The sequence below is a fragment of the Microtus oregoni genome, unplaced genomic scaffold (assembly GCF_018167655.1).
Source record: "Microtus oregoni isolate MIOR12 unplaced genomic scaffold, Mior012 000045F_ref0000178, whole genome shotgun sequence".
Classification (NCBI taxonomy): domain Eukaryota; kingdom Metazoa; phylum Chordata; class Mammalia; order Rodentia; family Cricetidae; genus Microtus; species Microtus oregoni.
In genome coordinates this window covers 8,180,707-8,198,769 of record NW_024543219.1, presented here as the reverse complement: position 1 = coordinate 8,198,769, position 18,063 = coordinate 8,180,707, and the positions used below count along the sequence as shown (strand labels likewise).

At 48.1% G+C, this 18,063-nt stretch overlaps 1 protein-coding gene across 3 annotated transcripts; it reads left to right on the top strand.

The window, feature by feature from the left end:
* Position 1: 1 nt before the first annotated feature.
* Dhrs1 (dehydrogenase/reductase 1) lies at positions 2-8,018 on the top strand. 3 transcript variants are annotated; one of them, XR_005972535.1, is made up of 10 exons: positions 2-284; positions 641-812; positions 2,533-2,676; positions 2,831-2,910; positions 5,446-5,578; positions 5,890-6,036; positions 6,929-6,998; positions 7,237-7,317; positions 7,448-7,812; positions 8,003-8,018. XR_005972535.1 is itself a non-coding variant. In XM_041634008.1 (9 exons), the coding sequence occupies exons 2-9, from the start codon at positions 663-665 to the stop codon at positions 7,582-7,584; spliced, it is 942 nt and encodes a 313-aa protein (XP_041489942.1). In that variant the 5' UTR covers positions 2-284; positions 641-662; the 3' UTR covers positions 7,585-7,875. The 3 variants fall into 3 exon arrangements, 2 of the variants coding, with proteins under 2 accessions (XP_041489942.1, XP_041489943.1); XM_041634008.1 differs by lacking the exon at positions 8,003-8,018 and having other exon boundaries at positions 7,448-7,875; XM_041634009.1 differs by lacking the exon at positions 8,003-8,018 and having other exon boundaries at positions 6,929-7,020; positions 7,448-7,590.
* Positions 8,019-18,063: the final 10,045 nt, after the last annotated feature.

Sequence of the window (18,063 nt, the reverse complement as noted above, 5' to 3'; positions counted from 1 at the left end):
GAGCAAGGTGGGCGTGTCTACGGGGTGAGGGTTTGCGTTTGCCGATTCCAAATCGCTGGGCCCAACCCGCGATCTCCCGGGCTCCACTCGCTTCGCCTAGTTCTAGCTCATCCGCACCCGCACCAATTTCTGCCCCAGGCACGCACTCTCACCCTGACGTGGCCAGAATCAAGGTTCTCGAACTATACGTCCCGCTCCACCCCCTGGAACGATAAAAATTCTCGAGCTACATACAGGTCGGGCGAACTAGACAGACAGAACCCCAGAGGCAGCGTCTGCGGCAGGTAAGGCTCACAGGCTCTGTCCACTTACAGGTCAGGGCTTCGCGGTTCCCTGTGGAACTGCACCGGTAGCCAGAACTCCAGAGGGAGGGCCCAGGACTCTTCATGGACATAACTTATTGGACAGACTCGCCAGATTCCCCACCAAGTTAGCCCCACTCTGAGGGTCGCGTATGTGTAGCCCGGGAGAGGCTCCACCCAGCCCTGTGCCTGGGTGAAGACAACAGCCTGGCCTGGGACCTGCCCTCAGCTATCCACCTGAGGATATTTCTCTCCCATCAAAATACTGCAAGCTTAGCAACGACCTGTCTCTGCAGACAATCTGCAGGATTCCTTCAAAGCGACTCTTAACTCCACAGATATCCCCGTTTGACGTGAGACATGGTAGCGCCTATGAAGGGCCAAGTGTGTGTGGTAACTGGTGCCTCCAGGGGTATTGGCCGTGGCATTGCCTTACAGCTCTGCAAAGCAGGGGCCACAGTGTACATCACCGGGCGCCATCTGGACACCCTTAAAGCTACTGCCCAGGAGGTGAGTGACCACCTGAATTTCTCATTGTGATTATTACTCATCACTTGCTTGATCATGATATCTCCCCAAAAAAATTACTAATATTTACAGAGTACATACAGTAAACAATATAGAGTTGAATTTTTCTGCCAAGTGGGTTTAAGCAGAAGAAAAGTCTTGGTTTGAGAGTTTCAGGTTTTGCGAAGAATTACAGTGACTTCCTGTAATTTAGGCAAGACTTGCTGAACCAAACCTGTTTCATTTCTTTTTGTTTGTTTATTTTTGAGACAGTCTCTCTACACCTCTACATAGCACTGGCTGCCCTAGAACTCACTGGGTAGATCCAAGCTGGCCTCGAACTCACAGAGATCCGCTTACCTCTGCCTCCTGAATTCTAGGATTAAAGGCCAGTGCCACCCCCCCCCACCCCCCCCCCACCCCCCGCCATGAGAGTTTACTTCTTAACTGGATTTCAATAAAAACAATACTCAAGTGACCAAGTGATAATCAGATAACTTGATAACTCGGTAACCAGAGTTACCAAGTGATCAAACGCAATTTTTTAAATTTTATTTATTTATTTATTTATTTAACTTATTTATGAGTGCTCTGTCTGTTTGCATGCCTGCAGGCCAGAAGAGGGCATCAGATCCCTTTATAGATGGTTGTGAGTCACCATGTGGGTTCTGGGAATTGAACTCAAGACCTCTGGAAGAGCAGCCAGTGCTCTTTTTTTTTTTTTTTTTTTTTTTTTGGTTTTTCGAGACAGGGTTTCTCTGTGGCTTTGGAGCCTGTCCTGGAACTAGCTCTTGTAGACCAGGCTGGTCTCGAACTCACAGAGATCCGCCTGCCTCTGCCTCCCGAGTGCTGGGATTAAAGGCGTGCACCACCACTGCCCGGCTACTAGAAGATTTTTTAAATGCGTGTGCTTTAGTTAGTTCATACTGACTGGATTGTGAGGGATTGACTTAAGGAAGAAAGACTGGAGGTCAAAGGAGCATTAAGACTTGCTGCAGTTTGAGCAAAGAAGTGGTAGGGCAGGACCCTGAGCTTGCTTTGGAGAGCAGGTGCTCTTTGGCCTCTAAAGTTGGTGGGGGCACACTTTTGGAAGGTTAGGTAGAACAGGAAGTAGCAATAGTTTATGCCTGGGGCTGGAGAGATGGCTCAGTGGTTAAGAGCACTGGCTGCTCTTCCAAAGGTCCAGAGTTCAATTCCAGCAACCACATAGTGGCTCACAACCATCTATAATGAGATCTGGTGCTCTCTTCTGGCCTGCAGGCATACATGCAGACAGAATACTGAGAACATTGTATACCTAATAAATAAATAAATATTTAAAAATAATAGTTTATGCCTGATAGCTTTGATTTTCAGTTACCAAGTCAGAGCATTGGCTGGGTAAGAATTCCGAGGGAGTAGTAAAAAGAGGGGCATGAGTATTAGAAAGGAAAAAAGAGAATAGTTACTTGTTTCTGAGAGTGGGTGTCATACCTTGTCTTACCCTGGAGTGGCAGAGGATTTACCAAGGTCCTGCATATGAAATCAAAGGTCCCATCTACCTGGCTCTTTTGCAGGAGGTCCTACTGTGGAGAAATTTTTAAAATGGACACTAGGGGGAGCCATTGCACGCCACGTTTTCCCAGCTGTTGGCCGAGTGCTGTGTTTACCTTCTCAGTTCCTAAACTCACTTCAGTTAGGGAAATGACACTGCTCAGAGCTCATACTCCCTGTTCCTCTCCAGGCACAGTCCCTCGGGGGCCAGTGTGTGCCGGTGGTGTGTGATTCAAGCCAGGAGAGTGAAGTGAAAAGCCTGTTCGAGCAAGTCGATCGGGAGCAGGAGGGGCGGCTAGATGTGCTGGTCAATAATGCCTATGCTGGTGTCCAGGTATCTTTGGAACCTGAAACAACTCAACACCCCAGACCCCCAAACCCATCCTGAGTCTTCACCTCCATTTGTTGTCCCACTATCCAGCCCTTTGTAACTTCCTGCCTTCAGATGGCCGAGAGTCACCCTCCCTATCTTCCTGTCTTTCTTCTAGGCTATCCTGAACACCCTCAACAAGCAGTTCTGGGAAGCACCTGCCTCCCTCTGGGATGATATAAACAATGTTGGACTCAGGTGTGTGCTTCACTCCCAGAACCAAGGTTCTTCCCCTTTAGGTTGCCCCAGACCCAGGGTCTTTGTTTATTTGTTTGTTTGGTTGGTTGGTTTTGTTTTGTTTTTTAGAGACAGGTTTTCCCTGTGTAATAGTTCTGGCTGTCCCGAAACTCACTTTGTAGACCTGTCTGGCCCTGACCTCAAAGTGCTGTGACTGCCTCTGCCTCCCAAGTTCTGGGATTAAAGGCATGGACCACCACCACCCAATTCAGTTTTCAAACAAGATCTCACCCTTGCTCCTCCCTCAGTCTTTGCCCACCCAAGTACAAGTTCCAGAAGGGAGTATCCTCTCAGTGTTGTGCGTATTCCGTAGGCTATGGTTTTAGAAATAGTTAAAAGGTTCAAATTGACTAAATGGATGGACTAGTTAATACAGTATTGTTTGATGTTAAGTCGTAGGTGCCGCAGTAGAGAGAGAAGCTTACTGAGATGCTAAGCCTTCATTTTCCAAAGGAACAGAGGGGGTATAGCCTTCTTGGAAAAGGATGACACCCACCTAGTTTGTTCCAGTTACTTTATTCAAACATATACAAGGTTAATTGGAGCTGGGAAAGGTTCCAACTATCAAAGTCATCTCGTTCTTGCTGCCCATGAGAGCAGACAGCCCACACAAATCTCAGTCCCTTTTGACTGTGGCAAGCCATAATCAAAAGTAAGAATTCCAAGTCTGCCAGTACTCCGTTCAGAACGAGGTCAAGCTCTTACATAGCACCAAGTACAGGCTCCAGAGAAACAACTCTTCAAGGTTTAAACAGTCTAAAAACAATTTCTCAACCTATACTGATCAACCCAAACATAGCAAAGCTTGGCTGAAACATTTCACTCCAAGCCAGACACAAAGGCTTCACTCTTTTGCTTTAAACCGGACATAACGGCTTTTCATAGTGCTACAGTGTGGGGTGTATATGTGCATGTCAGGTCTTATCTCTTCGGGCATATGTATATTGTGCTTGGTCCTCATTCCTCTCATCCCCGATGCCCTCTCCAGTCGGTTCTCTCTCTTCCCCAGTTAGTCCTACTGTTTCCTGTTTCCCTCTCTATTTGGCACCTCCTCAGGCCTCTTCTTCCCTCTACAGTTCTCCTTATACCTATAAATACACATGTATACACATGTGTGGACTCATATATACACACATGTAATTTTAGACCTAGAACCCAAATATGAGAGATAACATGGTATCTGTGTTTCTGAGTCTGGCTTGTTTTGTTTAATATAATGGTTTCCAGTGCACGAAGTGGTGGCGCACACCTTTAATCTCAGCATTCGGGAGGCAAAGACAGGCAGATCTGTGAGTTTGAGGCCAGCCTAATCTCCTATGAATATCAGGACCCCCATGGCTAATTAGTGACAATAATAATAATTATGTTTTCCACTTGTATACATTTTCCTGCAAATGTCATAGTTTCATTTTTCTTTGCAGCTGTACAAAATTCAATTCCGTATATGTACCACATTTTTTATCCACTCATTAGTTGATGGATGTCTGTGTTGGTTCCATTTCCAGACTATTGTGAATAAGTCAGCTCTAGAAATGCAAATATCTCTGTGGTTTGTTGGCCTAGACTCCTACCCACATGTGGGATAGCTGGGCCACAGTCTATTTTCCTTTTGTGAGAAGTCCCCCCTCACTGGCTTCCACAGTCACAGCACAGGCACATTCTCACCAGCAGTGTGTAAGGGTTCCTCTCTGCCCACGTCATCACCAGCAGTGTGTAAGGGTTCCCCTCTGCCCACGTCATCACCAGCAGTGTGTAAGGGTTCCCCTCTGTCCACGTCATCACCAGCAGTGTGTAAGGGTTCCTCTCTGCCTACGTCATCACCAGCAGTGTGTAAGGGTTCCCCTCTGTCCACGTCATCACCAGCAGTGTGTAAGGGTTCCTCTCTGCCTACGTCATCACCAGCACTTGTGAACTATTTTCTTGGTGATAGCCACTTGCCTAGGATGAGATGGAATCACAAAGCAGTTTTAATTTACGTCCTCCAATGGCTGTAGTTATTTAACATTTCTCTGGTATTTATTTTGCAATTTGAATTTCTTCTCTTGAGAACTTTCTGCTCAGGCCATTTGCTCATTTACTGGCTGGTTGATTTGGTTTTTGTGTGTTGGTTGTTGCTGTTTTGTAACAAGGTCTCATCTGCCCAAGGCTGGCATGAAATTCACTGTGTAACCAAGATGTCCTTGAATTCCCCATTCTCCTGCCTTCGCCTCCAGAGTGCTGAGATTATAGGTTTGTCCCATTAACCCAGCTGAACTATTTTATGTTTATAGTGCAAGATCCCCTTCCATTCATTATGTTTGTCATGTGTAGATCACCCTTTCTCATCTGCCATTAATTGTATCAGTTTTCTCCTTGGAATGGCCTATTCCTAATTCCCCAGGTCCTCACCAGCTACTACACAGTCTTCTATGGTGCTGACAGTAGCTACTGAGGACTCAGGAAGCAACTGAACCAGCATCCACACAATTCATTCCTTCTTCTCTGCCCCTCTTCTAGAGGCCACTACTTGTGTTCTGTGTATGCGGCACGGCTGATGGTACCAGCTGGCAAAGGACTCATCGTGGTTGTCTCCTCCCCCGGGGGGCTGCAGCATATGTTCAATGTCCCTTATGGTGTGGGCAAAGCTGCGGTAAGGACCATTGCATAAGAGCCAGGGAAACAGACAACAGGGTTGATAGTTGATCTGGTCCCCACTGATCAGAATAGTAAGACCGGTGACCTTCACCTCTCTCTCTGCCCTACCCACTGATAGTCCCTTTGCCTGGGCCTCCCTCCATTTGCCAGAGTAGGTTTCAGATGTGGGAAGAGGAGTACCAGAAACATCAGGGCTCTCAAGAAGGATGGGGGCCGGGGATATCCTCGTGGACTGAGGGAGAGCAGAAAAGGAGGGTGAGTTAGGCAGGTATCCAGGTTCTTATTCTGCCTTCTCTCCCTCCACAGTGTGACAAATTGGCTGCTGATTGTGCTCACGAGCTACGGCGTCATGGAGTCAGCTATGTTTCTCTGTGGCCAGGGTTTGTGCAAACAGAACTGGTGAAGGAGTTTATAGAAAAACAGGAAGAACCAGAGGATCCTGTGTTTAAGAAGGTTGGCATGGGCTAAGCAGTGGTAGTGCATGCCTTTAATCCCAGAACTCGGGAGGTAGAGGCAGGCGGATCTCTGTGAGTTTAAGGCCAGCCTGACTACAGAGTTAGTTCCGCTTCCACAGCAGGCTCCAAAGCTACAGAGAAACCCTGATTCAGAAAGACAAAAAGAAAAAAGAAAAGAAAAGGCAGTCTCTCCAGACAGTACCAAGTATAAGCATGCCCCATGGTGGCAGGCTTTCTGTAATTCCAGCACTCAGGAGGCAGAGGCAAAGGAATCTGTGCAACTTCAAGGCCAGCCTGACTGAGTTCTAGGCCAGCCAGAGCCACACAGTGAGACTCTAGCTAAAAAGAGAAAGAATAAATGTTCCCACTCATCAGGTGCTTACTAGGGCAGACACAGGCTGAGCTTGTGCACACATTATTTCTTCTAATCTTGTAAGGCAGATAGTAACTCCATTTTATAGACAGACGTTAAGAAACCTGATGCTGGGCTGGAAATGTAGCCCAGTGGTAGAGCGATTTCTTAGAAACAGGCTCAGCTCCTGGCAATGAGTAATGAAGGAAGGAAGGAAAGAAACATGCTCCGTAGTACGCATCGCCACAGGAAAGACTGTCTGATGCCAAAGCCCGCATACTTGGCCTTGCCCTCATCTACCTTAGAAGGTCCAGCACTTAGTTGTAATGATCTTATCCTTCCATTAGTAGGGGCAGTGGTCCTGGGTCCAGGGTCCAGGGCTCACATGAACATGGGAAAGGTGGCTCCAGTGTCGTTTAAGACATGACCTTGCAAATCCTGCTTAGGATTGTGTCCTTCTGGGACAGAAGGTGAAAATGGAGAAGGCACAGGCAGCGCTCTTGGAAATTAACCCCTAACTTCTCAACCCATTTTTTAGGCCAAATCAGATTTCTCATCGGCAGAAAGCACAGAAATGAGTGGCAAGTGCGTGGTGGCCTTGGCAACAGGTGACGACATTGGGGTGACAAAGTTCGTCCACAGGGCGCTGACAGCCAGCTCCTTATTTTGGTTTGGGAGGTGATTGGATGCTCTTGTCAGGATTCCTGGTATGAGGTGTGAGGTCTCTGAACTAGCTGCAGGGAGGCGTGGCCGAGAGCCTTTGCCTGAGCCTTATCCCATTCAGCCAAACTCTGTCACTGCCCACCTCCCAGCGCCCACCATTCCTAAGTGTATGTGTGCCCACAGACCCCCATATCCTGGACTTGAGCGGGAAGGTGCTGCCATCCTGTGACCTTGCCCGGCGCTATGGCCTTCGGGATGTAGATGGTAAGCAGTCACTCTGGGCCAGCCTTACCTGATGAACCGGACCATTACCCCTTGCCCTCAAGTTGTCAGCTGGCACTGCGGTGTCTCAGGAGTAGGAAATAAGGTCTAATTGTCTTTCTGTTGATCCCAGGCCGCCCTGTCAAAGACTATTTTTCTTTGGGCTACATCCTCTCGCATGTCTCCAGCCTGGGATGGCTGACCTCCTACCTGCCTGGCTTCCTCCGTGTGCCCAAGTGGATTGTCACCCTCTACACCAGCAAATTCTAAGCTCCTGGCCTGCTGTCCCAGCCAACCAGGTCCTCTTGTCACCGAGGCTCAGGTGTTGGGGCTGTCTCAGTGGAACGAGGCAGTCCTCTCACACACCCGTGTCCTCCTGAGAGAGAGGACAGATGCCGGGCACCTAGTGAGTTCTGGGGGCTCCAGTAGGCTCTTTGTGCCTTCGTCTTCCCTGTCCCTACAGTACTGAAAAGTCCTTATAAACAGAAGCTAATAAAGGTCTTATCTGCCGGGCGGTGGTGGCGCACGCCTTTAATCCCAGCACTCGGGAGGCAGAGGCAGTCGGATCTCTGTGAGTTCGAGACCAGCCTGGTCTACAATAGCTAGTTCCAGGACAGGCTCCAAAACCACAGAGAAACCCTGTCTCGAAAAACCAAAAAAAAAAAAAAAAAAAAAAAAAAAAAAAAAGGTCTTATCTCCCCTTCAGTGTGTTTGTGAGCTCTGATTCTGTGTTAAAACAAAGTGGTAGATATTTGAGAGAAAGAGTTAATGATGTAAAAATGTGTAGCTTCTCAGGCTGAGATGATTCAGTAGACACAGCTCTTGCTGAGCAAGCATGAAGACCAGAGTTCAAATCCCAGAACCGTTTAAAACTGGATGCAGTGGCAGCCTGCCTGTATGGAATAGGAGACCCAGGTGGAAGAATCCTGGATGCTCTCCAGCTGCCTAGCCTGGTGTTCACAATGGCGAACAGCTAAAGACCTTGCCTAAACAAGGTAGAAGGTGAGCACCAGTAGCCAGGATTGACCAACACATGGAGCATGTACCCAAATTCATATGCACATGTATAAATACAACAGGTCCTTTAATCCCAGCACTGGGAAAACAACCAGGAGGATCCCTGAATTCCAGCCAGTCTGGTCTTCAGAGTGAGTTCAATGACAGCTAGGGCTACACAATGAAGTTCTGTCTCAAAAAATAAAAAATTTAAAAGTAGGGTCAGGCATGGTGCATGGCACACACTTTAATCCTAGCACTCAAGAGGCAGAGATGGGCGAATCTCAGTTTTGAAGCCAGTCTTTCTATGTAGAGAGTTCCAGGCCTGCCAGGGTTACACAGTGAGATCCTGTCTCAGAAAATAAAAATCAAACGTATAGGTACTAAAAGGGCTCCAGCCCCCTCTTTCCTTCAGAACTGCTCCTGTCTTTTCTCATGCTAGGGGCAGGGTCTCTCCCCAAGCAGAACAACTTGGCCTCTGTTTTCAGCATCTTTCCACCAATAGCTGCTGCTTTCTACTGGGCTGTCTCTGCCCAGCACAGGCAGACCTCTTGCTGCCTTTAACTTCCTGGGCCTGGAAGAGAAGGTGCTTCCTGATTCCAGGTAAGAGACAGAAGCACTATCAGGTGTTAGCACACTCACCCTTCCTCTTGAGACTGTGTCAGCAGAATGAGTCGCCTTCTGCAGAACCGATCAGGCCCGCCTCCCAGAGCAAAGCTTTCCCAGGAGGCCAAGGGCAGTTCTCGGAGAATGACAGGCGTCAGTAGTGAAAGCACGCTGAAGAGGGTATCAGGCCGGAGACAGAAGAGCGCCCAGTGCATGCGGGCAAACACTGGCACTGTCAGCTCCAGGAAAATTGGCATGATCAGACGTGCAGTAGAGAGGGGCTCACTGGAGCTGAGGTGTGGGCAGAGGAAGAAGAGGTTGTAAGCAAAAGATGCTGGCCCAGCATCAGTCTCACCAGGAATCTGACGATAATACAGGTGAGGGCTGAGAGCTTAGAGGAGGCAGTGTCCACAGACGGGACCTGAGTCAGAACAAGACTGCCACTGTGTGTCTCCCTGGCATGGGGGACAATGCACCAGCAGCAGGCACAGAGGAAGAATTTTTTTGAGAAGCCATCTTGTCTGAGGTTAGCCCTGGCAGGTCACCAAGGGGCTAGTTGAGATTCAGACTACCCTTACTAAAGATAGACGATGGAGCCCAAAGAGGATTGGAGGGAGACTTGATTGTCAGGCAATATTCATGGCCCAGAATACAAAAGCTTTTGAAGAACGTACAGTGGAAAGTCTAACCCTGTCCCATAAATGCCCTGTGCCCAGTCCAGGTCGCTAGGTACCAGCCCTAGACTCAGACCCCACCCCTCCATTCCTTCTGGGTATTTAGGCTGTCACCAGCAGGATGTGGAAGAACATGAAGACTTAAAGAAAGAGCAATGGGGTTCTGTGACAACCTAAAGAGATCTGCCAGGCCTTGTCCTGGTCTCCTGACCAGTCAGCTCACATGGATGTGTGTCACAGCTACAGCTGATAGCCATAAATTAGGGGTCTCAAACACTGGCAATGAAGTACTCAAGATGGTTCAGCCATTATGAGCACTTCCTACTCTTGCGGAGAACCTGGGTTCAGTTCCCAGCACCCACATGGAGGCTCACAGTCATCCATAGCTCCAGTTCTAGGGGATCTGGTGCCCTCTTCCAAACTCCTCAGGCAGCAGGTATCTTTGTGGCATACATCCAAACATTCATACAGCCACATAAAAATAAACCTAAAAATAACAAGGAATGTCAAGGGGTTTTGTTGCAAGCTCTAACCAATAGCCCCATCCCAAAGGCTGGGCTAAAGAATCTGATAGCTTTTATTTTTATTTTTCTCTTGTTTGTTTTTTTAAGATTTGAAGGGTGTGGTATATGCCATTATGTCTGAGGACATATGTTATGTGTGTGCATGTGGAAGCCAGAGGAAATCCTCTGGTGTTGCTCAGAAGCCATCCACCTTGTTTCCTGAGTCAGGGTCTCCTGCTAGGATCTGGATCTCACTTATTAAGTGATGCTGTTGGCTAGCTCTAGAGACACCCACTCCCACCCCCACCCCATCTCATCTCTGCAGCACCAGGGTTGTGAGTACAGCCACTCCCGGCTCTTTACTTTGGTGCTACGGATTGAGCACAGGTACTCATGCTTACATAGCAAGCACATTATGAACCTGAGCCTGAGAGTCCAATTTGGGGGACATGTCATTGGTCACCCAGTTCCATCAACTGCTGAAGGCCTCCTTGGGCCCAGGAGAAAGAATGGAGATCCCTGGTAGCTAAGGGAAGTGATGAAGTAATGTTAGTGGTGGGGGTGAGGTCTTGGACATGAAGCAAGACGGTCATGAAAACCTCACAGGAGCCTGATCAGGCAACGTGGCCGAGCCCAAAACTGCCTTTCCCCCTTTCTTATCCTGGATCCTGCCCATCCTAGATACTAAAGACCTTGATACCACCTTTAATGTATCATGTGGGATACGTGGTCCTCTCGAAGGATTCTCAGGTCCTTGAGACACGCTCCTGCTTAGACGAGACACATCCTTCTAGCTGCTAGCCCTTTGTAGTGAGTGGCCTAAGGAGAGGTCCAGGGCTGTTATCAGTACAGGCTGGAACACAAAGCAAGCTTCCAAGCAGCACTGAGATTTCTCAAGAAGGCACTTCAAGGGTGGTGGGGGCCACCTTAGGGAGATGCTATGTATATGTATACAGCCACTATGCTAGACTTCGGTTAAGTGTCTTAGTGAAGGGATTTGAACAGTCTGCTGGTTAGTTTTATCAACTTGACACAGACTGAAAAGAGGGAACCTTAACTGAGATGGTACCTCCATCACTTTGGCTTATGAGCCTGTCATGGGCCGTTTTCTTGATCTATGTCTGATGTGGGAATGCCCATACCACAGTGGACAGTGCCACTCCTGGGCAGGTGGTGCTGGGTTGTACAATAAGCAAGCTGAGCAAGTCATGAAAAACAAACAGTAAAGCCCAGCACTCGGGAGGCAGAGAGAGGCGGATCTCTGTGAGTCTGAGGCCAGCCTGGTCTCCAAAGTTAGTTCCAGGACAGACATGACTGTTACACAGAGAAATTCTGTCTTGAAATAAAAATAAATATTAAATAAAGCAAGCAGTAATCAGTCTTCTCCCTTATCAATCTCTGCTTCAGTTTCCGTCTCCAAGTTCCTGCCTCAGGTTCCCTGAATGATGAGCAGGAGATAGAAGTGTATGCTCAAATAAACCCTTTCCTCCTCAAGGTGCTTTTGGTCACGGTGTTTATCACAGCAGCAGAAAGCAAACTAGGAGAGATGGAGTTCTTTTGTGCCAAAAGGCCTGCAGTTCTCCGTGGACTGCTGCTGTCTACTGCCCTCATCCCAGGGACTTCGCAAGGACCCGGTATGGGAGATGAGCAGGTTTCCCCAGCCAGGGTTGAGCTATAGGCTCAGCTTAGAACTACGCAGAGAAGTCACAGGTCTGCCTGCACTGTCAGGAGTGGAGAGGAACTGGAAACCACCTGCGCTTCACTTGATAACAGAGAAATCAGAAGACTTTCCTTGGACCTGAAAGGAATGCCAGGAAAGAGGCAGAGGGAAGAAATGGGGCAACTTCACGTAATCTCCATCAACAAGTGAGAGGGTCTTGGCATTCCTCCTGATGGAGACATAGTTCCGGAAGAAACAAGCAAGCAGAAACAGACATGGCCTGAGCACCCCTCAAGGGGTTTACGGCCGAGAGTGCACAGGGGACTCAGCCTGGATTTTACCATCACTTCAGCACAAAGAAACAGCCATGGTTTATTAGGCACTTGCAGTGACTACCTAGATCTCACCCCAGCTTCTCACCTGCCCCGTGAAGCAAGTATTGCTTTGCAGTAAAAGAAGCCACCGCTTAGAAAAGTTAGTGACTGGGCCAAAACTTGCAGTTCTTTGCAAGAGAAGAGTCCAGATACAACCAAAATGTGTGATCCTGGAATGGAAGTTCTTTCCCCTGCACCGACTGCCCTGCTGTTTAGCTTCCTGTTTGGCTTGGGCTCTGGAGAACTTTTCCGTTTCCTGCAGAGGGTGTGTTGAGGTTGGTAGCCCGCTGAACTTTCAGGTCAAATTCAGTCTTGACTTTCTCTAAGTTCCTCGACACTTTCTTCCCCTAGACCTTTGCTTGAGCAAGTCTGGTCTCTGCAGTACCTCTCACTCCCAGTCCCCAGCCCCCCAGTTCCTCCAGCCCCCAGGATCCCTACCCCCAAGCCCTCAGCTCCCCACCCCCCCCCCCAGGATCCCAGCCCAGATCCCAGACCCATTTCTGCCTGCCAGAATTCATCCCATAAAGTCCATCTCAGCCTTCTAGAAGCTTGTGGTTTTTTCTGACTTTGCTTTTGTCTTTTTCTAGGGAACGTTTTCCTGTGGCATTCACTTGGGTCTTGACTAGTATGAGAGACATAGATGTCCTTATTCATTTCCTACGTGAAACTGAGAAATACTACCCAAGCCATCGCTGAGTTTTGGGATTCTTGTCCCTATTTCCCCTGTTGCCATCTTACACACACACAGAAGTATACATCCTGAAGCACAGAACTGAAGAGTGCCAAGCCACCCAGAGTGTGGCTAAATTCACAGGGCCAGGGAGACCCACTGATGAGAGCCCCTTCTCTCTCCGGGAGGCAGATGATAGCCACTCCCAGGTACTAGCCTTCTGAGAACTCCTGCCTCCAGGAATCCATCAATCCTTGTCTGCTCGGGGACCTGGGGATTGGGTGACTACTCCCCAGTCGATAGCGCTATTAGCTGTGGGAGACATGAGTGTCTCTTGGGGTCCTTCCCCTCTCCCCAGTCTCTGGGTCAAAGCTCAAGCCTGAGTCATTGCATACAGGGGAAACACGGCCTTGCTCCTGTCAGCAATTCTGAGCGTGCTCCTTCTTTACTGGAGTGCTAAGCTTTCGCACCACTCCCTGTTTGCTTCCTCTCCGTGCTCCTGTGAGAACTGGAGTGCACCCACCCTGCCTGACTCACCTGGCCCATGCTTCCTGTTATCTCTTCCGATGTGCCCAACTTCCCTCCTAATCCCTTACCAGCCCAGTGAGGTACAGCCTGTCTCGCTCTCACTGCTGTGGCTCATCAGGTATAAATTCCTTTTTCTTTTTTTAAGGTTTCCTTGGAGTTTTAATTTTTTTTTTGGAGAACTTCATACATGAGTGCCATATTTAATCATTTTCCCCACTCCCTCTCCTTCCAATTCCTCCTATGCCCCCAACTCCCTCTCAAATTCAACTCCCTATCTTCTTTAATCATTATTGTTTTATATATGTGTATATATAAATAAAATGTATATAAAATACCTGCTCAACCCACTTAATGTTGCTCTTACGTATACATAAGGGATGTATACATTTAGGGACGACCACTTGAGCCTGGATAACCTAACGGGGGGCTCATCTCTGAAGAAGACTAATCCTCGCCCCCTCAGCAACCAGTGAGTCCCTGTATCTCTTCACCTAGGTGAGACCTTGTACCATTTCCCCTGTTGGCACTGGCATGTTGACTGGTGTTATCACGCAGGTCTTGGTAGGTAATCCTACCGCTGAGATGTTGTAGGTGCAGCTTCCCTGTCGTGTCTAGAGACACCATCTCACAGAGGGTGCCCTGATCCTCTGGCTCTCTCTTCCGTGCTGTCCCCTGAGCCTGAGGTGTGGGGGCTGAGGTGTGGGGGCTGAGGTGTGGGGGCTGTGCGCTGTAAATGAAGCGGCGGTCATAATTCTCTGCCTGTGACCAGTTGTGGATCTCTATAGGACCCTCTGTTCACTGAAATAAAATGAAGCTTCTCTGATGAGGGGGAAGAGCTACAACTCCCCTGTGGTTATAGGGATAAGTATTTAGAATGCGGCTAGAAATTGTGTTTGTTTAGGGGAAATGGCAGTAATAAGTTCCCTTCTAGGTCTATGAGCCTCCAATTTGTGGTATTGGTTGGCTTTACATTACCAGGAATGAGAGCAGGCCCTAAGTGCAGTTAGACAATGGGTAGTTACCCCCAGGGTTAAAGTGTCACTTTGCACCACTGGGGATAACCCGTTGGCCGGCCATTGTTGTTGTTCATAGGGTTAAGAGCTCAGAAGGACAATGGATTACTTTTCCCTGTTGGCAGCTTGCGTAGTGCCTTCAGACACTATGGAAGCTGGTCCTCGGGGAGAAGACGTCCACATCTGGTCCTCCGGGTCTCTCAACAAAGTCTTACCTTTGAGCTCTGAGAGGCAGCCAGAGGCAATGGCAATGGCCTATATTGTTCTGGGAGTCTCTTGGGCCTCCCTGATGAATAACTCAAAGGGATATTTTCCATACCTGACACTGAAGTTTCTGTTAGCGTATGGCTCTTGTGGGGCACATTCTCACCCTGTGCAATACAACTCCATTTGAAATTATATACATATATACATTCATACATAAATGTATATATACGTATGTGTGAACACGATTTGTATATATGTAACGCATATATATGCAATTATATTTTCTTCTATTTTTATACAAATGGCTGTTTTGCCTGGATGTATGTTTATCATATGCATGCAGGGAGCCTGGAAACCAGAAAGGGAGTCAGATGCCCTGAGAGTGGAGTTTCAGATGGTTTGAACCATGTGGCTCCTGAGAATTGAACTTGGGTCCATTGGAAGAGCAGCCAGTACTCTTAACTGCTGAACCATTTCTCCAAACCCTTATATATTTTTAAGTAAGCTTCTAAAATAATAGGTCTCCCTGTGGCCTTTTCAGACATGCTTAGTAGCATTTATCTTTCTTTTTTTTAATAAAGACTTGTTTTATTTATGCATCTGTGTTTGTGCAAGTATGTGTCCCAAATGTGCAATTCCCACAAACGCTGAGAGCCTTGGATTCTCTGGAGCTAGAGTTACAGGCAGTTGTGAACCACCCAACCTGGGTGCTTGGAACTGAACCAAGGTCATCTGGAAGAATAGCAAGTGCTCTTAACCACTGAACTAGCTTTCCATTCTGTCCCAAGACTCCCAGTGCTCTGTGGAGTTACAGAGCCTAGCTAGCTATGTTTCAGTCCAGGGTTTGATTTCCTCGGGTATTTATGATGCTTTGAAATTACCTGCTGCATACATTTCCTTCCACAAGCTCTGTTTCCCCAACTGGAATGTAGATCTATGAGAGAAGGAATCTTATCTATCTTGGATCACTTTGTGGAATTGTCCTAGTAACCAGTCATTGTGGCTGATGAATGACTAGCTGAACTGTTTACCGAGTAACTGCTATGGTAAAGGGACCCTGGTGGTTGAAGGAAAATACAGGCAACTGAATCTCTTTGACTAGAAGCGGAAGCAGGGTGCTGCACCCCACATGAAGTAGAAAGTAGTAACAGCACCATAGGACCTGGTGCCGAGAGGCACAGAGAAGGTGTGCAAGCAAGGCCCAAGGCCAGCCCACCTCTGGGCTCTCTCCTTACAAGAAGTCTACTTTCTTCCTAGGCAGTACTGTCCCCAACTTGGTGTACACCAGCACCACATACGTCTGCTCATGTGATTATTTCCATCATCCAGAAGGTTCAACTAGACAGCCATATGATCAGAAGGTCCACATGATCAGATGTAGAAGGAGCTGCATTCCCTCCCAGCTCCCAGCCACCTGGCTAGCATATGCCCCGAAATAACAACACATAAACTGTATTCTTTTAAACACTGCTTGGCCCATTAGCTCTAGCCTCTTACTGGCTAATTCTCACATCTTGAGTAACCCATTTCTAATAATCTGTGTAGCACCACGAGGTGGTGGCTTACCAGGGAGGATCTTAACCTGCGTCCATCTTGGAGAGGAGAGCTATAGCATCTACCTGACTCAGCTTTCTTTCTCCCAGAATTCTGTTCTGTCTTTCCTGCCTACCCATTTTTCTGTCCTATCAAAGGGACAAGGCAGTTTCTTTATTAACCAATGAAAGTAACACATAAACACATGACCCTCCTCCATCAATCAGAAGGAAAGGGATCCATTTGTCTCATGGTCATATTCCCTGTGCAAGCAGGTCCAGCACAGAGACACTAGGTTACTACTACACAAAGAATAATGGGCCAGGGAAGAGTAAGCACTTATCCTCTGAGCTCACCTGTCAGTCAAAGCATCTCACACTTTCCCAAGCACCTATAACCTTTCATCCTATCCTTGGCCCATAGCTCACCTGGCACAGAACTTTTGGGGTCTGCCCTAAAGTAAACTCAATAGTGCCGCCCTGGAGCTTTTCAATGGCTTTTCTAGGCTACCAGGTAGCTGGCATCTTGGCCATATTCCCAACCCTACCAGTGAAATTTAAAGTCACCAGTTTCACCAACCATGATGCAGTGCCTAGCTCCCATAACACAGGCTCAGGTTCTGGCTCCAAGAGATTTTGGAGCTTTTCAGTCTTATTTCCTGGTTGTTTTCCTTGATCTCTTCCTCAAAGACATCAGCCTGAGTCAGCACCTACCACTTCCTAGGTGAAATAGGATTCTCTGCCACAGGGACTTTCCCTGATTTTGTATTTGAGGCCCTGCCCTTGGGCTGTGCCCTTCCACTCACTGGCCAACCCGTTCCCTCTCCTTCCCTAGCCAGGAAGTATGTGGTGTCCACAGAGTAATACCACTGGCCATCAGGAGACCTCACTAGGATGACTCAGAAGGAACTGGGCGTCAGGAAGCGAGAGAGAACCCATGTACTCAAGGAACCTCCTGACTCTGATGGAATGAGGAGAGTAAGGTCATTCTTGAGCTCTGAGTCACTTGTTCCCCTTGTCCACCTCAGCAATCAGAACTTTGGAATGTTCAGGAGGGGCAAACACTTGCCCTCAAATTCCTTCTCTCTCTCTCTCTCTCTCTCTTTTTTGGTTTTTCAAGACAGGGTTTCTCTGTGGTTTTGGTTCCTGTCCTGGGACTAGCTCTTGTAGACCAGGCTGGTCTCGAACTCACAGAGATCTGCCTGCCTCTGCCTCCCGAGTGCTGGGATTAAAGGTGTGCACCACCACCGCCCGGCATCTGTTTTTGTTTTTCCAGATAGTGTTTCTTTGGGTAGTCCTGACTGTCCTGAAACTTGCTCTGTAGTCCAGGCTAGCCTCAAACTCAAGAGATCTGCCTGCCTCTGTCTCCCAAGTGGTGGAATTTAAGGTGTATGCCGCCACCACTGTCCATGCCAGACTCTATTACCTTTTTTCAAAGTGGTTGAGTAGCAGGTGCTTTATGACCTCATGTAACAGTGCATTTACCGGTGTTCCCTGAGGCCCATTCCACCTTTGGCCAGCTCTGATGACTAGAAAGCCCTTCATAAGGAGTCTGTGTACTCACTGGTCTTTGTTCGTTTTGCTCAAGAGATACAGGATTTAGCTGGAAAGATGGCTCAGCAGTTAAGAATGCAAGTTCCTCTTGCAGAGGACCAGAATTCAGTTCCCAGCATCCACTTCGGGCAGCTCACAGCTACCTGGAACTCCAGTAGATCCAACACACCTCTGGCATTCAACACGGTGGGGGGGGAGGCAGGGAGGGAAGGAAGGACAGAAGGACGGAAGGAGGGAGGAAAGGATGGGGGGGGTCAGTACAGCTTCTATTCCAGGATTTTGAAGACTATTATTTTCTGCCTCCTGAGTCTTGTCTTTCAGTTCAAGCCCCGTGTGCTTGTCCACGCCATCCTCATGTCTCCCTCCTGACCTCAGTGTCTCTTTAAAGGGACCACTGGAACCTGTGCTTCTGCTAAGCAATGCAGAGATACT